The sequence below is a fragment of the Coregonus clupeaformis genome, chromosome 18 (genome assembly GCF_020615455.1).
Source record: "Coregonus clupeaformis isolate EN_2021a chromosome 18, ASM2061545v1, whole genome shotgun sequence".
Taxonomy (NCBI): Eukaryota; Metazoa; Chordata; class Actinopteri; order Salmoniformes; family Salmonidae; genus Coregonus; species Coregonus clupeaformis.
The window spans coordinates 19,478,751-19,499,262 of NC_059209.1; the positions used below are offsets into that span (position 1 = coordinate 19,478,751).

Genomic DNA, 20,512 nt, shown 5'->3' on the forward strand with positions numbered 1-20,512 from the left:
TGAAGGAGAAACAGATATGGTAAAACCACACCCCCTTGTGGTACACCAGAGGTGACCTCTGACCAAGGGCTAAATGTGCGATTTGCCATCACTCTCTGCCTTCTTCCGTTGGTGTAGCTGTGGAGCCAGGCTAGTAACCTTGGACACAGTTCAATGTCAGACAGAAGTTGCAGGAGCTTTGCGTGATCTACTCGATCAAAAGCTTTGGAGATATGAGCAAGTAACACCCATCACCATTGTTGGTTTTCTGGAGTCTGTAGCTGTCAGCCAGGAGTGTGTGGATTTCACAAGGGCGGGAGTAGTGCTGGACTTTAGGAGGAAGGCATACTGATTTGTGCACTCAGATAGAACTGTTGGCATGAGTTTTTTCATGATGAAGCTCTCCTGGATTTTTCCAAGGGCCTTCAGTCAATCATTGTACATGGGTTTGACACTTTTGGTATGTGACACACATTGGCAATTTTACAGGCAGCAGGAATAGTCCCCTGCCAGTAGGAAGTGTTAACAATGTGTGTGATGACAGGGGCTAGATCTTCTGCATGCTCTTTTAGTAGCCCGGCTGGAATGCCATCAGGCCCAGACGCTTTACGTGGGCTGAGTCTGGTCAGAGCTTGCTTTACAGTCGGGGTATTGTAGTAATTCTTCAGATTTGTAATGATCAGATCGAGGATGGAGTCCCTTCTGGTCTTATCTTTGACCACTTGTTTCATGTCTGGATGGGAGTTTGTCAGCATCTTGATGGGAAGTCTCCACACAGGATGAGACCCATTTGGGGAGAGGAGATCCTGATCACATTGACAGTGTTTATGAGATAATCCACAGTGTTCTGCTAAAGTGTTTTCTCTTTCGCCCATGGTGGATGGTAGAGTACTCCCACTACCATAGTTGAAACTGAGCTGGGGAGTCATTTAGGATGAAGCGGAAGCCACATACAGTGCTTTCAAAAAGTATTCTGAACCCTTGACTTTTTCCACATTTTGTCACGTTACAGCCTTATTCTAAAATTGATGAAGTTATTTTTTTCCCTCATCAATCTACACACAATACTCCATATAGACAAAGCAAAAAAAGGTTTATTATTTACATTTAAAAAAATCTTATTTACAAAAGTATTCATACCCTTTGCATCCTGTTTCCATTGATCATCCTTGAGATGTTTCTACATCTTGATTGGAGTCCACCTGTGGTAAATTCAATTGATTGGACATGACTTAGGAAGACACACACCTGTATATGTAAGGTCCCACGGTTGACAGTGTATGTCAGAGCAAAAACCAAGCCATGCGGTCAAAGGAATTGTCTGTAGAGCTCCGAGACAGGATTGTGTCGAGGCACAGATCTGGGGAAGGGTACCAAAATAATTCTGCAGCATTGAAGGTCCCCAAGAACACAGTGGCCTCCATCATTCTTAAATGGAAGATGTTTGGAACCACCAAGACTCTTCCTAGAGCTGTCCACCTGGCTAAACTGAGCAATCGGGGAAGAAAGGCCTTGGTCAGGGAGGTGACCAAGAACCCGATGGTCACTCTGACAGAGCTCCAGAGTTCTTCTGTGGAGATGGGAGAACCTTCCAGAAGGACAACCATCTTTGCAGCACTCCACCAATAAGGCCTTTATGGTAGAGCACATTTACATTTACATTTTCGTCATTTAGCAGACACTCTTATCCAGAGCGACTTACAAATTGGTGCATTCACCTTATGATAGCCAGTGGGACAACCACTTTACAATAGTTTTTTTGGGGTGGGGTAAGGGGGGGGTAGAAGGATTACTTTATCCTATCACAGGTATTCCTTAAAGAGGTGGGGTTTCAAGTGTCTCCGGAAGGTGGTGAGTGACTCCGCTGTCCTGGCGTCGTGAGGGAGCTTTTTCCACCATTGGGGTGCCAGAGCAGCAAACAGTTTTGACTGGGCTGAACGGGAACTGTGCTTCCGCAGAGGTAGGGGAGCCAACAGCAGTGTCTTGACTGTTTTCAGTTGCAGGTGGAACTCCATAAACCAGAGAATATTCCCGAAAAGATGATTAAATCCACTTTTTGCTTTGAATGAGGAGTTCCCTCACCATTTTAGTTGCCGGACATCTTGCATTTCCCAAATTATTTTGCTGGAATTAGTCATTTCTAAGCGACGTGGCCACGACCACATGTACTGTGAAGCCTGTCACATGCTTCCCAGTCTAAACAGTTTGCGCATATATTATGACAACATTTTGTGACGTTTTTGTTCAATTTGGTGTTCGGCAGGGGGTTTTTCCCGGCTGTTCGAGCACACACATTTTTTTCTTGAGGCAAGTCAAAATTCAGTAGCTGACGTCTACACCCCTTCGGTGGTGATCGGTCAACAGAACTACTGCTAGTAGGAGCAATAACTATGGAAGGGATTCTTCAATTAAGTGTTTGTTGTCATTCAACAAGATATGACTAGTTTTCATGCAAATTTTTTCACAGAAAGACTGCACCAAACGTTTTAGTTAGATGTAAAATTGACCTCCTCGGCAAGACCTCCTAGGCAAAAACATCTAAATTAATGACAGATTTCATGCAGACACCTTTAGATGACAACGCATCACACAGCACGACCCAAACAACACAAACAAAGATCTACACACATGCGAGAGACATTTCTCACTCTGTACAATTAAATATCTTTCTGAATATTTCCTCGTTATCAGAGCTCCACCAGCAATTAGCCTTCCAAATCGAGAATTAATTAGTATTGCCAACTAAAGGTAGGTTGAAAATATCTCTACCATGCATATCACTTGCCACTAACGTTAGCGTCTATTCACGAAGGTATCTTCCGTCCGGGGGGGTTTTGTTAGCAGCTTCGATGCTCGGTCTGAAATGTTAATATGCTTCGCTTGCTGTACGGTTTTGGAAAAATTATCTTTCATATCAGCTAGAAAGAATAATACAATTTTGGTTAAATTACAACACACCGTATAGGGTTAGGGTTCCCATATGGCCATATTTCCATGTTACAGCGATTGTTTACGGAAGACTGAGGCGACCACTTGTGCTAATTAGCTATCTAGCGTGCTCCGAACACCTATGTGTAACGGAAGGAAGGATGCCAGAATAGCGTTGTAACTGAAAAATATAGTCAAATGCAACTGTGTTAAATAGTGTACAGTAAGTGTATATTTTGCATTTGTGAAATTGGTTTTACGTGATATGCAAGTAAAGGGATTCATTTTTCTAGAACCATATTTGAGAATTGATTTACGTTTAGATGGAGTATTTGTTTTGGCTGCCAGAGCCAGTCTCCCTCTAAACATAACATATACAGCAAGGTCCTTGGAGGTTAAGGAGTAACGGTAGGCTCGCCTACACTCCTTAACAGTACATTTTTGGGCTATTGCCAAGCTAGAACCCTATGGAGGATATCCATCCATCCAAAATACAGCCATGTTTATGTTTACTTTGTACTTTTTAAGTACTAATGTTATAGGACCAAAATACCAAAACATGTCATTTTAGCCTGTGGTGCCTGGCTGTAAGATCATTTGTTGAACTTGATTAATTATACATGCACTTGTACATATTCCATATTCCAAATTGTAAATAATATATATACAGTATTCTGTTTCATAATTAATGTGTGGATTTATTGAGTGCTTGGTTATTATACATCTGCAAAACAGCTAGTTTTTCTATGACCAGAGACCGTAAAAATAGCCAGTGTCCTTCTTTTGTACATTGCACATGTGCCTCCCCCTGCTAATTTATTCAAACCTCTTTGTGCTTGAGTGTTGTCTGTCCATCAGAATCACAGCAGGATAAGGCTCCATTATCATACTATCTCATGTGCTTAACTAGTGTCCAATTACTGATACAGACTGGACTGCCTCTATTGGTCTGATAAAACCTATGCTTCCCTTTCTAACCTTTATGGTGTCATGTTAGAAAGGTAGATTGAAAAACATCCATGTGATGGCAGAAAAAGATTTGCAGAGATCTGAGTACCCATGTATTATATTTATTATTGGTTTGTGATTCTCTATTATCTTGCGGTCTCAATAAAAGTATCTGTAACCCTTACATTTATGTAAACGTTATTGCTATTCTCTATAGAAACACAGTGCCAATATAGAATAACATTTAATAGCCTCTCTGCCTTTTACTGACTGTAATTATTTGTATTATTTGTGTGATTTACTTTATGTTTCTGAAATTCCTTGGTTGAGCTGTGTTTGTGTTTTCATTGGTTTGCATTGCATGTCAAGCACATCAGATAAAAGTTGGAATGATGTTCTCAGCCTGGTGACCACATTGTTCCATTTACAGCCTTGTAGGCCTATATCCTAACAATAGTCCTTAATTAAATTTCAGCCTTGATGCTGTATGTCACAATCAGGCTAGGCTGAGAGTGAACAGGATGTTGTGCCAAATTTACCTCTGTGAGATATCTGTACCAGTGAGACAGTCTCAGTGTAGTGTAGGATGTACTTTGACAATCATGTTCTCCTAGTCCCTCTTACAATGGAAGTGCATTGATGTACATTCTTTATCATCTCAGTTTAATGAGTTCCTTTCAAACAGTAATCAGTACAATACTGTGTTGAACATCTGTGTCACTTCTATCAATAAATAATACTGATGATAATTCACAAAATATACATCCAGTGGTTTGACACTTAGGCAGACTCAGCCATACGGTTACCACAAAGAGTGGGGCGACTTCCGACAAAAATAAAGACTGTGTGACGCAGGAGGCTGCACTCCTCAGCATTTGTTGCCATGCAGCTACTATATCATGTTGCAGGAGAGAGATGTGAACTCCCATACACATGCAGATGCCAGCCAGTATCTGTGTGGGTGCTGACGAGGGCATCCTCTTGCCTCACACTCTCTGCAATATCTCTGGCCACAGTGATGCTTGTGATCAAAAAAGTTAAATACAAATAAATCACGTCATATCGATGAGTCTCAGAGGTTGTTGTGGAGACTTGCAACATCCTATGTAGGACTTGTCACATGCAGAACGAATGCCTTAATTTAACTATAGTACTGGGAAACGGCTGAAGAGGAATAACCACTTTGTAGGCTACTGTCAATTGAACATTATGGGACGGTTTCCTGGACACAGATTAAGCCTCGTCTTGAATCTCCATCCCAAAAATTTTTTGGTCCAAGACTAGGCTTCATCTGTTTCTGGGAAATCAACCCTATGGGTAACGTAACAAAAGCTTAAAGCCTGCTTTACACAGTCATAGAGAATTACAGTGATTTTAGTAGTCAGACCTGACCCCAATTCTGTCATATTGTGCAGCATTATGTTAGCCAACTTGATAACCTTTAAAAAGCTGCACCTGCCAAGGCAGCAATGGATCATCTGTTTTCTGGCCAGATATAACAAATTATATGTTTAATATGATTGTTTAATTACCCTGTTATAACAGTTGATTATATTGTTTTATTATTCTCTGTGCATTTCTCCCTCAAATTTCTGTGGCGATCATATCCTCATAGTGAAACCCTGAGCTGTGGATGTCCACGTCGAGCTCCGACCGACTCTCCAGCTCCACTGTGAGCTCCAGCAGGATTCTCTCCAAGTCTTGGTTCTTCTTGTGCATCTGCAGATAGTTAAGCTGAAGCTGGTTCTGGTACTTGATGACTCTGTCCTTCTCCTTGTTCCACGTCTGTCTCTCATGCTCAAAGCTGTTCGACAGCCTCTCCTGAATCTCTCTCTTTTCCCTGAGCTCTCCTTTCAGTCTCTCCACCTCTCCCTGGAGGGAGTAAGTGCTCATGCACCCTTCACTCCCCCCACTCTGGTCTGACCTCTGCTGGGCCTGGGCCTGGGCCTCCAGTTTGGCCTTCTGCTGCTGCTTCTGTTCTTTTGCAAGGGCCAGATCCTTTTTCATTCCTTTGATGTCTGTCTCCAGTATGCCCACCTTTGTTCTTAGAAGATCAGCCTCGTTCTTCTTGCGCTGGAGCTCATTGTGGCATACCTGGGGTGGAATAGATGAATTGTGTCATTATAAAATGCACTTTGCTGTTGAACATGGAGGCCAAGTACAGTCGTGGTCAAAAGTTTTGAGAATGACACAAATATTAATTTTCACAAAGTCTGCTGCCTCAGTTTTTATGATGGTAATTTGCATATACTCCAGAATGTTATGAAGAGTGATCAGATTAATTGCAATTAATTGTAAAGTCCCTCTTTGCCATGAAAATGAACTTAATCCCCAAAACATTTCCACTGCATTTCAGCCCTGTCACAAAAGGACCAGCTGACATCATGTCAGTGATTCTCTCGTTAACACAGGTGAGAGTGTTGATGAGGACACGGCTGGAGATCACTCTGTCATGCTGATTGAGTTAGAATAACAGACTGGAAGCTTTAAAAGGAGGGAGGTGCTTGAAATCATTGTTCTTCCTCTGTTAACCATGGTTACCTGCAAGGAAACACGTGTCGTAATCATTGCTTTGCACAAAAAGGGCTTCATTGGCAAGGATATTGCTGCTAGTAAGATTGCACCTAAATCAACCATTTATCAGATCATCAAGAACTTCAAGGAGAGAGGTTCAATTGTTGTGAAGAAGGCTTCAGGGCGCCCAAGAAAGTCCAGCAAGCGCCAGGACCGTCTCCTAAAGTTGATTCAGCTGCGGAATCGGGGCACCACCAGTGCAGAGCTTGCTCAGGAATGGCAGCAGGCAGGTGTGAGTGCATCTGCACGCACAGTGAGGCGAAGACTTTTGGAGGATGGCCTAGTGTCAAGAAGGGCAGTGAGGAAGCCACTTCTCTCCAGGAAAAACATCAAGGACAGACTGATATTCTGCAAAAGGTACAGGGATTGGACTCCTGAGGACTGGGGTAAAGTAATTTTCTCTGATGAATCCCCTTTCCGATGGTTTGGGGCATCCGGAAAAAAGCTTGTCCGGAGAAAACAAGGTGAGCGCTACCATCAGTCCTGTGTCATGCCAACAGTAAAGCATCCTGAGACCATTAATGTGTGGGGTTGCTTCTCAGCCAAGGGAGTGGGCTCACTCACAATTTTGCCTATGAACACAGCCATGAATAAAGAATGGTACCAACACATCCTCAGAGAGCAACTTCTCCCAACCATCCAAGAACAGTTTGGTGACGACCAATGCCTTTTCCAGCATGATGGAGCACCTTGCCATAAGGCAAAAGTGATAAGTAAGTGGCTCGGGGAACAAAACATCAACATTTTGGGTCCATGGCCAGGAAACTCCCCAGACCATAATCCCATTGAGAACTTGTGGTCGATCCTCAAGAGGCAGGTGGACAAACAAAAACACACCAATTCTGACAAACTCCAAGCATTGATTATGCAAGAATGGGCTGCCATCAGTCAGGATGTGGCACAGAAGTTAATTGACACTTATGGAACGCTTGTAATTATACTTCAGTATACCATAGTAACGTCTGACAAAAATATCCAAAAACACTGAAGCAGCAAACTTTGTGAAGACCAATACTTGTTTCATTCTCAAAACTTTTGACCACGACTGTAGATAATGACCTAGATTCAGCATTGTCACTCACACTTAAATGCTCACCACTAGTGTAGCGTCCGCACTTTACTAAAGAAATCTATTCTGTATGCATATCATACTATCTCTAATTTTATTTTAACAAAAGAGACCCAATACCTCGACCTCCACACTGTGAGAGCGTATCTTGTCCTCTTGTTCTTTGTTCTGCTGCTCTAATGCCTCCATTTTGGCCCGAGTCTCCTTCAGCAAGGCCTTGAGGCTGACGATGTCATTCAGCTTGTGAGTGACATCAGCCTGGGAGTCCCTGAGCTGCTGCTTCAACAGGGAGATCTCCCCAGTCTTTTGACATACCTAGTAAAGAATGCAAAAAGTAAAAATTGCAATTGAATTACTGGCTGCTTTCGAGAAATTTTAGAAATTACATACTCTCTGGCCTGTGCAAACCCTGTGCAATGTGCTCAGTACCTATAACTAGTTTATTCTAGTGACCTGACCAGGAAATACTTTTGGCCCACTCAGTCACAACTAGGGTCCTGATTTTCATGGTAAGGCCATGTGGTCAGGAAAAATGTATAACACATGCTGGCCACACTCACCTCCCACTGGGTCTCCTCTAAGGTGGGCTCTAGCTGGGTTTTCTCCCTCTCAAATGACCTCAGTTTGACCTCTGTCAGGTCCTTCTCCTGGGTCATCCTGGCCAGATCATCCTGGAGCTTCTGCTTGTCCTGTTGCAGCTGACTGACCTGCAGCTGCAAGGCCTGGTGGTTCCTCACGGCCCTCTGCGAGACCTGCCTGAGCTTGGTGGAGCACCGCTGCTTCAGGCCCTCCATCTCCTCAACACAATACCTCTGCCTCTCCTCAAACAGCTGGCAAGTGTCCACCTCTTTCTCCTCAAAGCTCACCTGCAGCTCCTGCAGCTCTGTCTCACTCTCCAGCAGCCTCTTCTCCAGCAGCTCAATGAGGGACTCGTCCATTGAGATGGGAGAGCGATTACAGCCTCCCATCTCCTCCAATAGAGGGATAGGCTGCTGAGTGGACAGTATGGAGATGGCATCCCTGTTAGCCTTCACTGCCCCACCATTGCTTAGAGCTGCGACCCTAGCACTGGCAATAATGCCATTCCCATTGGTCCATGTAGAGCGGGGGGGCTGCAGGGGATGGGTCATGCCATGGGCTGAGCCTCCTGCACACTGAGACAATGGGCCTGTGGAAGCACTGAGGCTCCCATTGGTGCTGTGAGTAGGCAGGCTGGACATTGAATCCTGCCCAGAGTCTGAGAGTGTCCCTGAAAAGGTGTCCTGTTTGGGCCCCTGGGAGTCTCTGGTCCTTTCTGGGGGAATAAGCAGGTGGGTGAGATTGTCGCGAGTCTCTGTGGAAGAGGTGCTCCTAGGGATGACTGGCTTGAAGGCTGTGGGCCGGATCAAAGCTTTCTCAATATTCTAGAGACGGAAGGAGAGCAAATAGTCGATCAGAGAACCTGTTGGTTTTGGTTTTCAACCTTTCATTTTAGCAATGGAGATGATCATGTAAGCAAATAGTGCTACCAATGAATAATCAATTATTTAGTGCTGACGAGAACAGATAACCACCCAGAAATTGGAGATTTGTACATGTAAAAGTGCAATGTAAGAATATACAGAATACATGAAACTGTCATGAAAGATGTGAAACATGAGCTTATTCCACATGTCCCATCTGTGCTGTCTGGAAACACCACCAGTTTTACCCAACCTCCTACTCCACCCTGTTGTACTGTCTGAGAAAATATGAATAGTCCTACTCTGTGATATTAATAATGTGTTGCGCTGTTGAAGTGGGAGTGGTAATCTTGTGGACTCAGCATTCCTGTCCAGTGACTTCATCCCTGGAAAGCACTTTTTCTACTGGGGCATAAAGGCCTATTCAGAGAGCAGGGTTTTGAGAAGAACATCACTGATGACATCTTACAAAAGATCAAGGCATTGCAATCTGCAATATTTAATATGATTTTAATTAATAAAAATAGCCTACACATTCATTCTTGAAGAATATCACTTATAATGCCTCATAAGCTTAGTACAACTGTCCAACCCAATCATTAGGTTGTATAAGGTTATTTTACACCATTGTTTGTTTCTGCTGTCATTTTAGTCTTTCTAAACTAATAATGTATAGCTTAAAAATATGTTTAAAATTATAATTTAAATCTCTTGGACTGTCAGTCCTTGCATCGAGCTCTGTGTATGACTTTGAGTGTGGTTACATGCATCTGCAGTTAGGCTGAAAACCAAACTCAAAATTATTGCTTAAGTCATCAACCTTGGAGATGGTTAAAAAGACTGGACATGTGACGAGGTGTGAAAGAAGGAGTCAGGTGCAGGAGGTAAAATACCGAAGTCCAGAGTTTAATCCGTTTGCATAAATCAAACGCCCCAAGCGTCAAACTACACTGTACAAGGGAAAACATCCACCTTGGCAATAACACAGTGAAATGTAGCTCAACCGAGCTACACGCTCTCACAACAAAACAATCACTCACAAAGGGGAACAGAGGGAACATTTATACACATACTAATTAGGGGAATGAGCACCAGGTGTGTGTGATTGACAAGACATGACAAGTGGAGTGATGAGAATGGGATCGGCAGTAGCTAGTACTCCGGTGACGACGAACGCCGAAGCCTGCCCGAACCAGGAGGTGGGGCAGGCTCGGCGGAATCGTGACAGGACAACACAAAGCTTGGTGTTTCAACAGGGGTAATGTTTTTGTTTGCTATCTACTGTGCTTGTCTGATCTTGAAGTTGTGTTTGAAATTGTCTTCCTGGCTGTCAATTGTACAACACAGAAATATTGACACAGACAAGTATGTTGAGCAAGTATGTTGAGCAAGTCAGCGACTCACCTTCTCCAGTTTCCCAGATGTAGGCAGCAATTTAGGTGGCACTCTACTGTCTGGTTCCATATCAGTACAATGTCCCTCTCCTAAATGGTCCTCTGCTGGGATGCCTCTGTGGTGAGTCATCCACGGCTTGTGGCTCACTTTTATGTAAAAGAAGTCCTCACTCCTGCCTGCCTGAGAGATTGCTTTAGGTGTGTGGTTGGAGGATCCCTGTGCAAAGCTGTACTTCAGTAGACCATCCAGGCTCCGGCCTGTCTTCCGGTGATGGCCCGCTTTCTTTAATTTGTACTCTGTGGCCTGACAGTGCTTGCTGTGAAGACTGTGACCTGAGATGAGGCTGCCGACGCTTCCCATGGTCTCTGAGCATAGGGGAGGGCAGAAGGAATGTCCTGACAACTTTAACGTATGCTGTTGAAGAGGTAGTGGGGGATAAACTCATGACCCCAGGGAGATATTGTCAATGTTTCGATCTGAAGGGAAGAAATTGAGATTTAAATTGAGATTTTTTGTTGTCGTTGAATTTTGTAAATGCTACTTTTCTCACTATTACTTTCGCAACAAACCATATTGTAGACGTACCCTCTTTTCATCATCCCTGCCCTGGGAGACACAAGGTCCCAGATGTTGCTAGCCATGATCTCTAACCCTCTAGGGAACAGACTTAGTGCCTTTCAGTTGTCACTAGTTACTAAGTATCAGAGGTCTCCAAAGTGAATGATATTACCCATGGGCTCCCCAACCACCTGGTGTCCTTTCTTTAAGCATAATGTCGACAGGAACAAAAGCATGGCGCAACGGGCCAACTATAATAGTCACATTAAGTAGTACGTATCTGACAGCTAATCCGTTGCAAATCATTCTTTCCACGGTGTGGCTGGCCTAGAAGACATGCATTGCTGTCACTGTTAGTGTTATTTTTTTATTAGAGCATGGTGTAAGTGCTGTTGTTTTGAATTAATAAGGAGTGTTAGTATTGCACTGTTTGTCTCTCAGGACGAGATGAAAAGACTGACAAAACATGCACCAAGTAAGAACTCTTCTGCTCACCTTATCTTTTCATAGAAAATGCAATAATAGCTATGTGGACTAGAATCACAATGGACGAAACAGAATACAGCCTCTTGGCCACTATCCAATACAGCATGTCAGAAACAAACAAATATTTAGCTTCGTTCAGGAGGAGGATACATTCTACGTGTTTATACTGTTTGACATGGTACTGTTTGGCATGATCCCTTTCACAATTTTCCTCAAATAATAGCTAATTATTGTTTTGATTTGTACCAGTTCAAGTATAGAACAAATGCCAGATGCCATATGTAAACAATCTTTGACATCATTCTCTCCCCCCCACCCCCCGCCTATCTGTCTGTCTGACAGTTGTATCTCACCTCATTCTTTCACAATCCCTCTCAAATTCTAGAATTCACCACCAAAATTAATCACAAGACTAGAAAATATTCACATTGACTTACTGCCATGGCAAAGCATCCATCTACAGACTAACGCGCAGCAATCCCTTCAGTCCTGGAAATACCATGTAGCCGTGTGTGTCTGAGTGTGTGTGTCCTGAATAAACCATTCATGCAGTGAACACACCACCACTATCACCAGCCAAGAGGGTACCATTCTGAGGGGGTGGGTCTTTCTTTGCTTTATTCAGAGGCGGCCTGCCTTTGCATAACTGACATGTAAATTCAGCTAGACGGGAGATTGGACCTTGGAAGCCCCCCAGGGAATGGGGTGTACAGCATGTGCTCCTTTTACACTGGCACACTGCGCTCAAGTGATTAACTCCTTTTCTTCACAATAGATTCTTTAAACCCCCTGTACACCCCCAAAACTCCCTCCGCCCCCTTTTCTCCATCAACTGACTGCGTAATACCCCCTTCCCTTCCCTGTTCCTCCCACACTGCCCTGCACCCACTCTGAACAAACACCTCTCTGGCTGAAGAGAAATAACCCCTCTTTCTCTTTATCTGCTGAAGTGTGCCAGTCTTTGTGTGGACTTTTGTCTGGTAGTTGATTTATTCCTACTGAACTGCAAACACCATATTTGAGTGTTAAATAAACGGCTACACTTTAGAATAAGGGGCAAATTGTGCAGTAAGAGTGATTTACTGCTGAGGGCTTTGAGCAGCTTTTGAGCGGCTTTGAGTTGCTCTTAGTGCTGCTGTATCAGTTTCAGCTTGCCCACTTTCTCAGCCTCTCTAGGAATATACTGTAGAAGTAAACCCTTGTTTTAGGCAAGCAGCCTAAATTGATTCAATCTTTTAACATACAAACATTAATTGATCAACTTTTTTTGGTTGATCAAAGGAATATTTTGTACAATGTTTACAGATGGAACATGATTGATTTTAAGAAGATCCATTGCTTTCTAAATAAATAAATTTGTTGAGTTTCAACTCCTGATGAACAACAGGGCACAACTGTATTAGCAGTAGGGAAATATTTCCCCCAAAATCTATCGCTTTCCTTTTAGTCTATAATAGATATCCAAGATTATGTATGTGAGCTGTCCTTACTACACCCTATCAGAGGCTCTTCTTGTATTTAGGAAGATTTTGTAATTTCATCAAGATTACATAATTGAAATGTATTATACAAATCCATCTGACCCTCAGGCCTTCTAGGATCACCATGATGTAAGGCCTTCAGTCACTGGAGAACGATTGGGGGTATTTGGGGCGACACTGCGAATGGGGTTTGGGGGAGTGATCTCTTAGCGTGAGTGTGTGCATAGTGAGGGGGAGGGTTTGAAACACGTGCCCCACCAAGCCACAGCTGACCTGCCTGACACAAAGGCCTGCCACACAGTGGACCAGCTGACACTCAGACACACAGTGACGCGTAGCCAATCCATTACCTCATAGAGGCGAGAGCAGGGCCATACAGGACAGGATGTATACCTGTCCCACAATGAACAAGCTGCTCTGCTGTACTGTACCTCTTTAGCAGGGGTTCCCAACCTAGGGGGTCCTGTTTCGTGGGAACCTCTGTTAAAGAGGTACAGTAGAGCAATTAGCGATTGTTTATACTGATCTAAAACGACTCCTAAATGCATAATGCTTTAGGCTAGACACAAGCGATAAAATGCCAGATGATATATTTGGTTTGTCTCTATGACATTCAGAAGCTGAGCTATGACCTAGTCAAGGAGTCAAAGAAATTGGAAGTAATCTTCCACTATGTGTGACTCTGTCACTATCAATTGATCAAATCACTTCTGTGAAATAGAATATGTATAATTAAATTGATGGTTCATATAAATTATCATAATAAAACATATTTGGTAGCAGAATAACAGGGGGGGTCATGCAATTTTGTGTCACACAGCCCAGTGTTATTTTCAGTAGAAATATGGTTAGGCTTCCTCGTGGCGCGTAAACTGAAGAGACATAATTATAAAGCGTTTTTAGCCTTAAGTCCTTGCAGTCATGACAGTATTCAGACCCCTTGACTTTTTCCACATTTTGTTACATTACAGCCTTATTCTAAAATCAAATCTACATACAATACCCCATAACGACAAAGAGAAAACAGGTTTTTAGAAAATACCTTATTTACATAAGTATTCAGACCCTTTGCTATGAGACTAGAAATTGAGCTCAGGTGAATCCTGTTTCCATTGATCGTCTTTGAGATGTTTCTACATCTTGATTGGAGTCCACCTGTGGTAAATTCAATTGATTGGACATGATTTGGAAAGGCACACAACTGTCTATATAAGGTCCCACAGTCAGAGCAAAAACCAAGCCATGAGGTCGAAGGAATTGTCCATAGAGCTCCTAGACAGGATTGTGTCGAGGTACAGACCTGGGGAAAGGTACCAAAAAATGTCTGCAGCATTGAAGCTCCCCAAAAACACACTGGCCTCCATCATTCTTAAATGGAAGAAGTTTGGAATCACAAAGACGCTTCCTAGAGCTGGCCGCCCGGCCAAACTGAGGAATCGGGGGAGAAGGGCCTTGGTCAGGGAGGTGACCAAGAACCCAATGGTCACTCTGACAGAGCTCCAGAGTTCCTCTGTGGAGATGGGAGAACCTTCAAGATTGACAACCATCTCTGCAGCACTCCACCAATCAGGCCTTTATGGTAGAGTGGCCAGACGGAAGCCCCTTCTAAGTAAAAGGCATATGACATCCCACTTGGAGTTTGCCAAAAGGCACCTAAAGGACTCTCAGACCATGAGAAACAAGATTCTCTAGTCTGATGAAACCAAGATTGAACTCATTGGCCTGAATGCCAAGCGTCGTGAATGGAGGAAATCTGGCACCATCCCTACGGTGAAGCATGGTGGTGACAGCATCATGCTGTGGGGATGTTTTTCAGTGGCATGGACTGGGAGACTAGTCAGGATCAAGGGAAAGATGAAAGGAGCAAAGTACTTGATGAAAACTTCAGACTGTGGTGAAAGTTAAATTTCTAACAGGACAACAACCCCAACAGATCCACAGATTGCGCAATCTCAATTGCACTCCACACTGCCCTTTCCCACCTGAACAAAAGGAACACCTATGTGAGAATGCTGTTCATTGACTACAGCTCAGCATTCAACACAATAGTGCCCACAAAGCTCATCACTAAGCTAAGGACCCTGGGACTAAACACCTCCCTCTGCAACTGGATCCTGGACTTCCTGATGGGCCGCCCCTAGGTGGTAAGGGTAGGCAACAACACGTCTGCCACGCTGATCCTCAACACTGGGGCCCATCAGGGGTGTGTGCTTAGTCCCCTCCTGTACTCCCTGTTCACCCACGACTGCGTGGCCAAACACGACTCCAACACCATCATTAAGTTTGCTGACGACACAACAGTGGTAGGCCTGATCACCGACAACGATGAGACAGCCTATAGGGAGGAGGTCAGAGACCTGGCAGTGTGGTGCTAGGACAACAACCTCTCCCTCAATGTGAGCAAAACAAAGGAGCTGATCGTAGACTACAGGAAAAGGTGGGCTGAACAGGCTCCCATTAACATCGACGGGGCTGTAGTGGAGCGGGTCGAGAGTTTCAAGTTCTTTAGTGTTCACATCACCAACAAACTATCATGGTCCAAACACACCAAGACAGTCGTGAAGAGGGCACGACAACACATTTTCCCCCTCAGCAGACTGAAAAGATTTGGCATGGGTCCTCAGATCCTCAAAAAGTTATACAGCTGCACCATCGAGAGCATCCTGACCAATTGCATCAACACCTGGTATGGCAACTGCTCGGCATCTGACCGTAAGGCGCTACAGAGTGTAATGCGTACGGCCCAGTACATCACAGGGGCCAAGCTTCCTGCCATCCAGGACCTATATACTAGGCGGTGTCAGAAGAAAGCCCAAAAATGGTCAAAGACTCCAGTCACCCAAGTCATAGACTGTTCTCTCTGCTACCGCACGGCAAGCGGTACCGGAGCGCCAAGTCTAGGACCAAAAGGCTCCTTAACAGCTTCTTCCCCCAAGCCATAAGACTCCTGAACAATTAATAAAATGGCCTACCTAGATGTACAAATTACCTCGACTAACCTGTACCCCTGCACATTGACTCGGTACCAGTACCCCCTGTATATAGCCTCATTATTGTTATTTTATTGTGTACTTTTTACTTTAGTTAATATAGTAAATATTTTCTTAACTCTATTTCTTGAACTGCATTGTTGGTTAAGTGCTTGTAAGTAAGCATTTCACAGTAAGGTCTACACCTGTTGTATTCGGCGCATGTCACAAATAAAGTTTGATTTGATGTGAACCCTAATAACACAGCCAAGACAAGAGTGGCTTTGGGACAAATCTCTGAATGTCCTTGAGTGGCCCAGCTATAGAGCCCGGACTTGAACCCGATCTAACATCTCTGGAGAGACCTGAAAATAGCTGTGCAGCGATGCTCCCCATCAAACTTGACAGCGCTTGAGAGGATCTGCAGAGAAGAATGAGAGAAAGCTTGTAGCATCATACCCAAGAAGTCTCGAGGCTGTAATCGCTGCCAAAGGTGCTTCAAGAAAGTACTGAGTAAAGGGTCTGAATACTTATGTAAATGTGATATTTCAGTTTTTTATTTGTAATACATTTACACACATTTCTAAAAACCTGTTTTGCTTTGTCATTATATGGTATTGTGTGTAGATTTAATCCATTTTAGAATAAGGCTGTAACGTAACAAAATGTGGAAAAAGTCAAGGGGTCTGAATAGTTTCTGAATGCACTGTAGATTGTGTGTGTGTGTGTGAATGTGAGCCATCAAAAAGGACAGCAAAAGCATTTCCAGTGTGTGATGAGGTGAATAATTGAAAAGGAAGGCCCTGTCTCTATCTCTGTATGCTGTCAAGGATTCCCCTCACATCGCTTGACATTGTCCCTTATTCATTGTGTGGTCATGTAGAAAGTATGAGTTATCTTCTTTAGACTAAATGACACTATGCTGGGAAACAGAGACAAGAATCGATCTGTCACTTTCCCTCTTAATTCCCCTGCTATCCATCCATCCAGGCTATGCATGCCCTAGTGTGATGTATCCTCAGAGCATACAATGGAAGCTAATTGAATATTCCACTTAGTACATTGGTGAGGAGGCTGTGAGTGAATGACCCCTCAGCGCTGAAGAGGGAATCGCACACACTCATTACTACTGCCACTGAGGGAAGAGAGAGAGTTTTTGTGTTTGTGTGTCTGTGTGCGGGGGGCCAGTATGAAAAATGTATGCACTCACTAATTGTAAGTTGCTCTGGATAAGAGCGTCTGCTAAATGACAACAACAAAAAAATGAGTGAGTGATATCAATTAAAATGTCTACTTCATGTTTGAATGTGAGGTTGCATGATATAGTGGTGGAGGAAAGGGCCTTGTGTGGATGGGGGGCAAGGTTAAATGAGTGGTTGTGGTGAAGTGAGCACGCACTAGTCATTAATAAAACACTATTGCTTTTCATTAAGGTAAGAACAGCCAGGTCTGTTTTAATGGAGGCATATCTCTGAAATTAGAATGCTTGCCTGAAGCGATTCAACCCTTTCAAATTAGACTTTAGGCCGACAAACAATCAACCGTTACTCTACAAAGGTGATGTCCATTCTATTAATTGCATATCTGGGCTGCCCGGTGTTAACATTGTGAAATGAATTTGCATAAGCCTAGCAGCTGGGCTCTGTGCAAGGAGAAACGTGTCCTTAATTGCATCCAAATGGTACCCTTAATTAACGACCAGGCCAAGAAAATTATGTTTGTAAGTGACAAGGCTTTATGCCTAATGTACATATTTTTTTACATTTCCTTATTGAGAAACAATATACACATTCTACATTTATTATTCTTCTCTGATGTCTGTACACTTAACGTTCCTCAGCATTGAAGTGGCTGGAATCTATCCAAAAATTGTTTTAGAGAGTTGTGTGCGTCGTACATTAGATTCTACAGATCAGTAGCCTCTCCGTAATCATAAAATATTTACTTCTTAGGCTTTTATCTCTGAGAGACTGAAAATGAAATGCCACAGTGAGAAAGTATGGCAGCAAATAGCACTATTTATCTACCTTTATCTAAAAGTGAAACTGTAGAGACTGATACTACTTGCATCCACTTATAGATAAGTAGTTACTTTCAAAGTAAGTTCGTAAAAGTATCTCTAGGCCTATCCTTCTTCAATAATGCAGGACCACAGACAGAAAGCTTGTGAACCCCCACAAACAATCAGAGGCCCCCAAAAAGTGACAAGAGTGTCTTCTGAGATACATTAGAGGGGAAGTAAATTTAGCTCCAAACTTTCCAGCCTGGCCTCAAAGACATTTACTATATGTATTTCTGTCTAAAGTCTAGTTACTTGAAACAGAAACGAAAGTGGGGAGGATGGGTGGGCGAATATCGCGACTGTCTAGCAATCCAAAGGTTGCGTGTTTGAGTCACCTGTAGCATTTTAGTTAACCCTTCCCCTAACCCTTATTCTAACCTTAACCCAATTCACCTAACCTGCTACGAAAAATTATCCTAACCTTTGTCGTTAGTTCTCCTAACCACTAACGTTAATTCTCCCTGTAATTCTCCTTTGTTGTTATGACGCAACAAGCAACCAATTCTACCAAGACGTATGATAAGTTACAGCATCCAATTTGTATGCTATTGCACGACCGGGTAAGACGTATGATATTATACATCCTCTATGTCATATGACATTGTACGACCGCTATTTCATTCATAATGTAAAATAACGTAACGTAATATATCAACCAAACGGAGGGACAGATTTACATACCAAATCCTACGAATTTCCATGAGACCAGGTTGAACTTGCAAATCACCATTGGCATATTAACAGTTTGAATAAAAGAGAAGGTATTGGATAAATGAAATCCTGATAACTGTAAGTGATAAAAGACATGAGCCACAAGTAGGGCCTGGAATTTTTCCTGGTCAGATGTTGTGGTCAGAAAATCAAATGTATAAGGCATGAATTTGAGAGTGGTTACATTTCTTCAATCCCACCCCTCAAGCTTATGTGGCGAGGCAGCTGTTGGGCTGAAATACAAATTCAAATTGTGGCTTTAAGACTCATTCTGAAGCTTTTAACTAGTGTGCAAGGTTAACATTAGCCATTGATTGTACAGCCGACTTTTGAGGACTACATGTACTTTATGTACTAATTTTTTAAGGAGATCAATTTATACATCAGATTTGGGGTGGGGAAGCAAATATTTGTACTTATTCACTGCAATAGCATCCCTACATTAGCATCGCTGAACCAAGCCTCGTATACAGATGCTGTATCTGGGTATCTGGGCCAGTTATTTTGAGAGCTTCTTTAGCAGGTCATGACAGTTTTAATGGTTAGTCTGAAGAGACTACAGATGGGATATTAAAAAAATACAGTTCTGTGCTGCTCTCCAAAGCCTGTCATCTCCAGTTTTTCTACACCCACACATTTCTGTATTCCTTTTGATTCCCCTGCATAAAGCTGCACTACAATGCATGTATGTGCAGGTGCCCTGTTTATCCAATGTCTCATCTTGTCACCAGAACCTGTATTTAAATCTGTCTGCAGGTTTCAACACATAATGTGGTCACAATGTTTTGTGGTTATAGCAGCACACACTCATTTCCTTGTTTGATGTACACTGGGGAGGTCTGTTGTCTGTTAGAGAGTAATTACAAGCTGTTGAAAAGCTGTAGTCTGAAACAGTATATTGCTACATATTATATTGCACTTGATAGTGTTTAGAGACAGCAGTGGAAAGCTGCTGTCTGGGGGATGATCAACTTTTCTACTCTTTATTTGTTAAAATAAAGGTTATTCTTCAATCATAGACTGCAAAACATTTGCTCTACCTACAGTAAAACATTGCAGAGTCAGAACACATTCACATGCTCCACTTTTTTCCATTGCCTTTCCATTACTTCCTAGCATGTTTGCCCTGGGCTAGTCATCGATTTGAACCACTTGTACCCCATCACATCCAGCCATGACATTTGAGCCTGAGGTGACCTACCTCCATTACTGAGTGCTGTGCTGCTTTCCCGGGTCTGCCTCTTCCATGTGGAGGATGGCTTGCGCTGCTGAGTGGGACACACAGGGGCAACGTCTCTTTTGATGTTTGTGTTTATTTTTCTTTGTCCTCTAAGCCCGTTTTTGTCTCTCCATACTGTGTGTTCACTTCATCCCATCTCCCAGGAATTGAGCGCTGTTACCCTCCCACAGAAATACATAGCTACCCTTTTGCTCTCTTCCTCTTTCTACCTCTCCTTTCTCCTTGTTCTTTCCCTCTTTAACTCTCTCCCACTCTCTCTCTCTACCGCTCACTCCCCCTTTTTCTTGCTCCCTGCTATCTCTTCCTCTCACACTCCCATCATCCTATCTATTGAGCTGTATTTCTCCCACTCTGTTTTCTTTACTCCTCCCTCTTCCTCTTTCAGCTCTCCCTCTATCTGCTCTCTCTCTCTTTCTCTCTCTCTCTCTCTCGCTCTCTCTCCACCTCCTTGGCACTCAGCCTAGAGATTCTGTTATCCATCATAACTCACTCCACTGCCTGTGTATACCCACATACCATCAGCCCACTGTTCTTATTGGATGCCTCCACAGACTTCTAAAGCTATTCCTATTCCTGTGTGTGTGTGTGTTTGAGTGTGCACACTGCCAGTTTTGTAATTCGACCCACTGTGCCTTAAACATTTCCAATCTATGTTGATTTACTCCACGTT

General features: G+C 43.2%; 1 protein-coding gene across 2 annotated transcripts; it reads right to left on the reverse strand.

Moving 5' to 3' along the window:
• Positions 1 to 4,497: 4,497 nt before the first annotated feature.
• Positions 4,498 to 20,166, reverse strand: LOC121551244 (leucine zipper putative tumor suppressor 1). 2 transcript variants are annotated; one of them, XM_041863810.1, is made up of 5 exons: positions 19,804 to 20,166; positions 10,345 to 10,811; positions 8,059 to 8,901; positions 7,619 to 7,813; positions 4,498 to 5,949 (listed from the first exon to the last, which is right to left on the reverse strand). In XM_041863810.1, exons 2-5 carry the CDS (start codon positions 10,693 to 10,695, stop codon positions 5,440 to 5,442), a joined length of 1,899 nt encoding a protein of 632 aa, XP_041719744.1. In that variant the 5' UTR covers positions 10,696 to 10,811; positions 19,804 to 20,166; the 3' UTR covers positions 4,498 to 5,439. The 2 variants fall into 2 exon arrangements, with proteins under 2 accessions (XP_041719744.1, XP_041719743.1); XM_041863809.1 differs by lacking the exon at positions 19,804 to 20,166 and adding an exon at positions 11,817 to 11,914.
• Between the last annotated feature and the right edge of the window lie 346 nt (positions 20,167 to 20,512).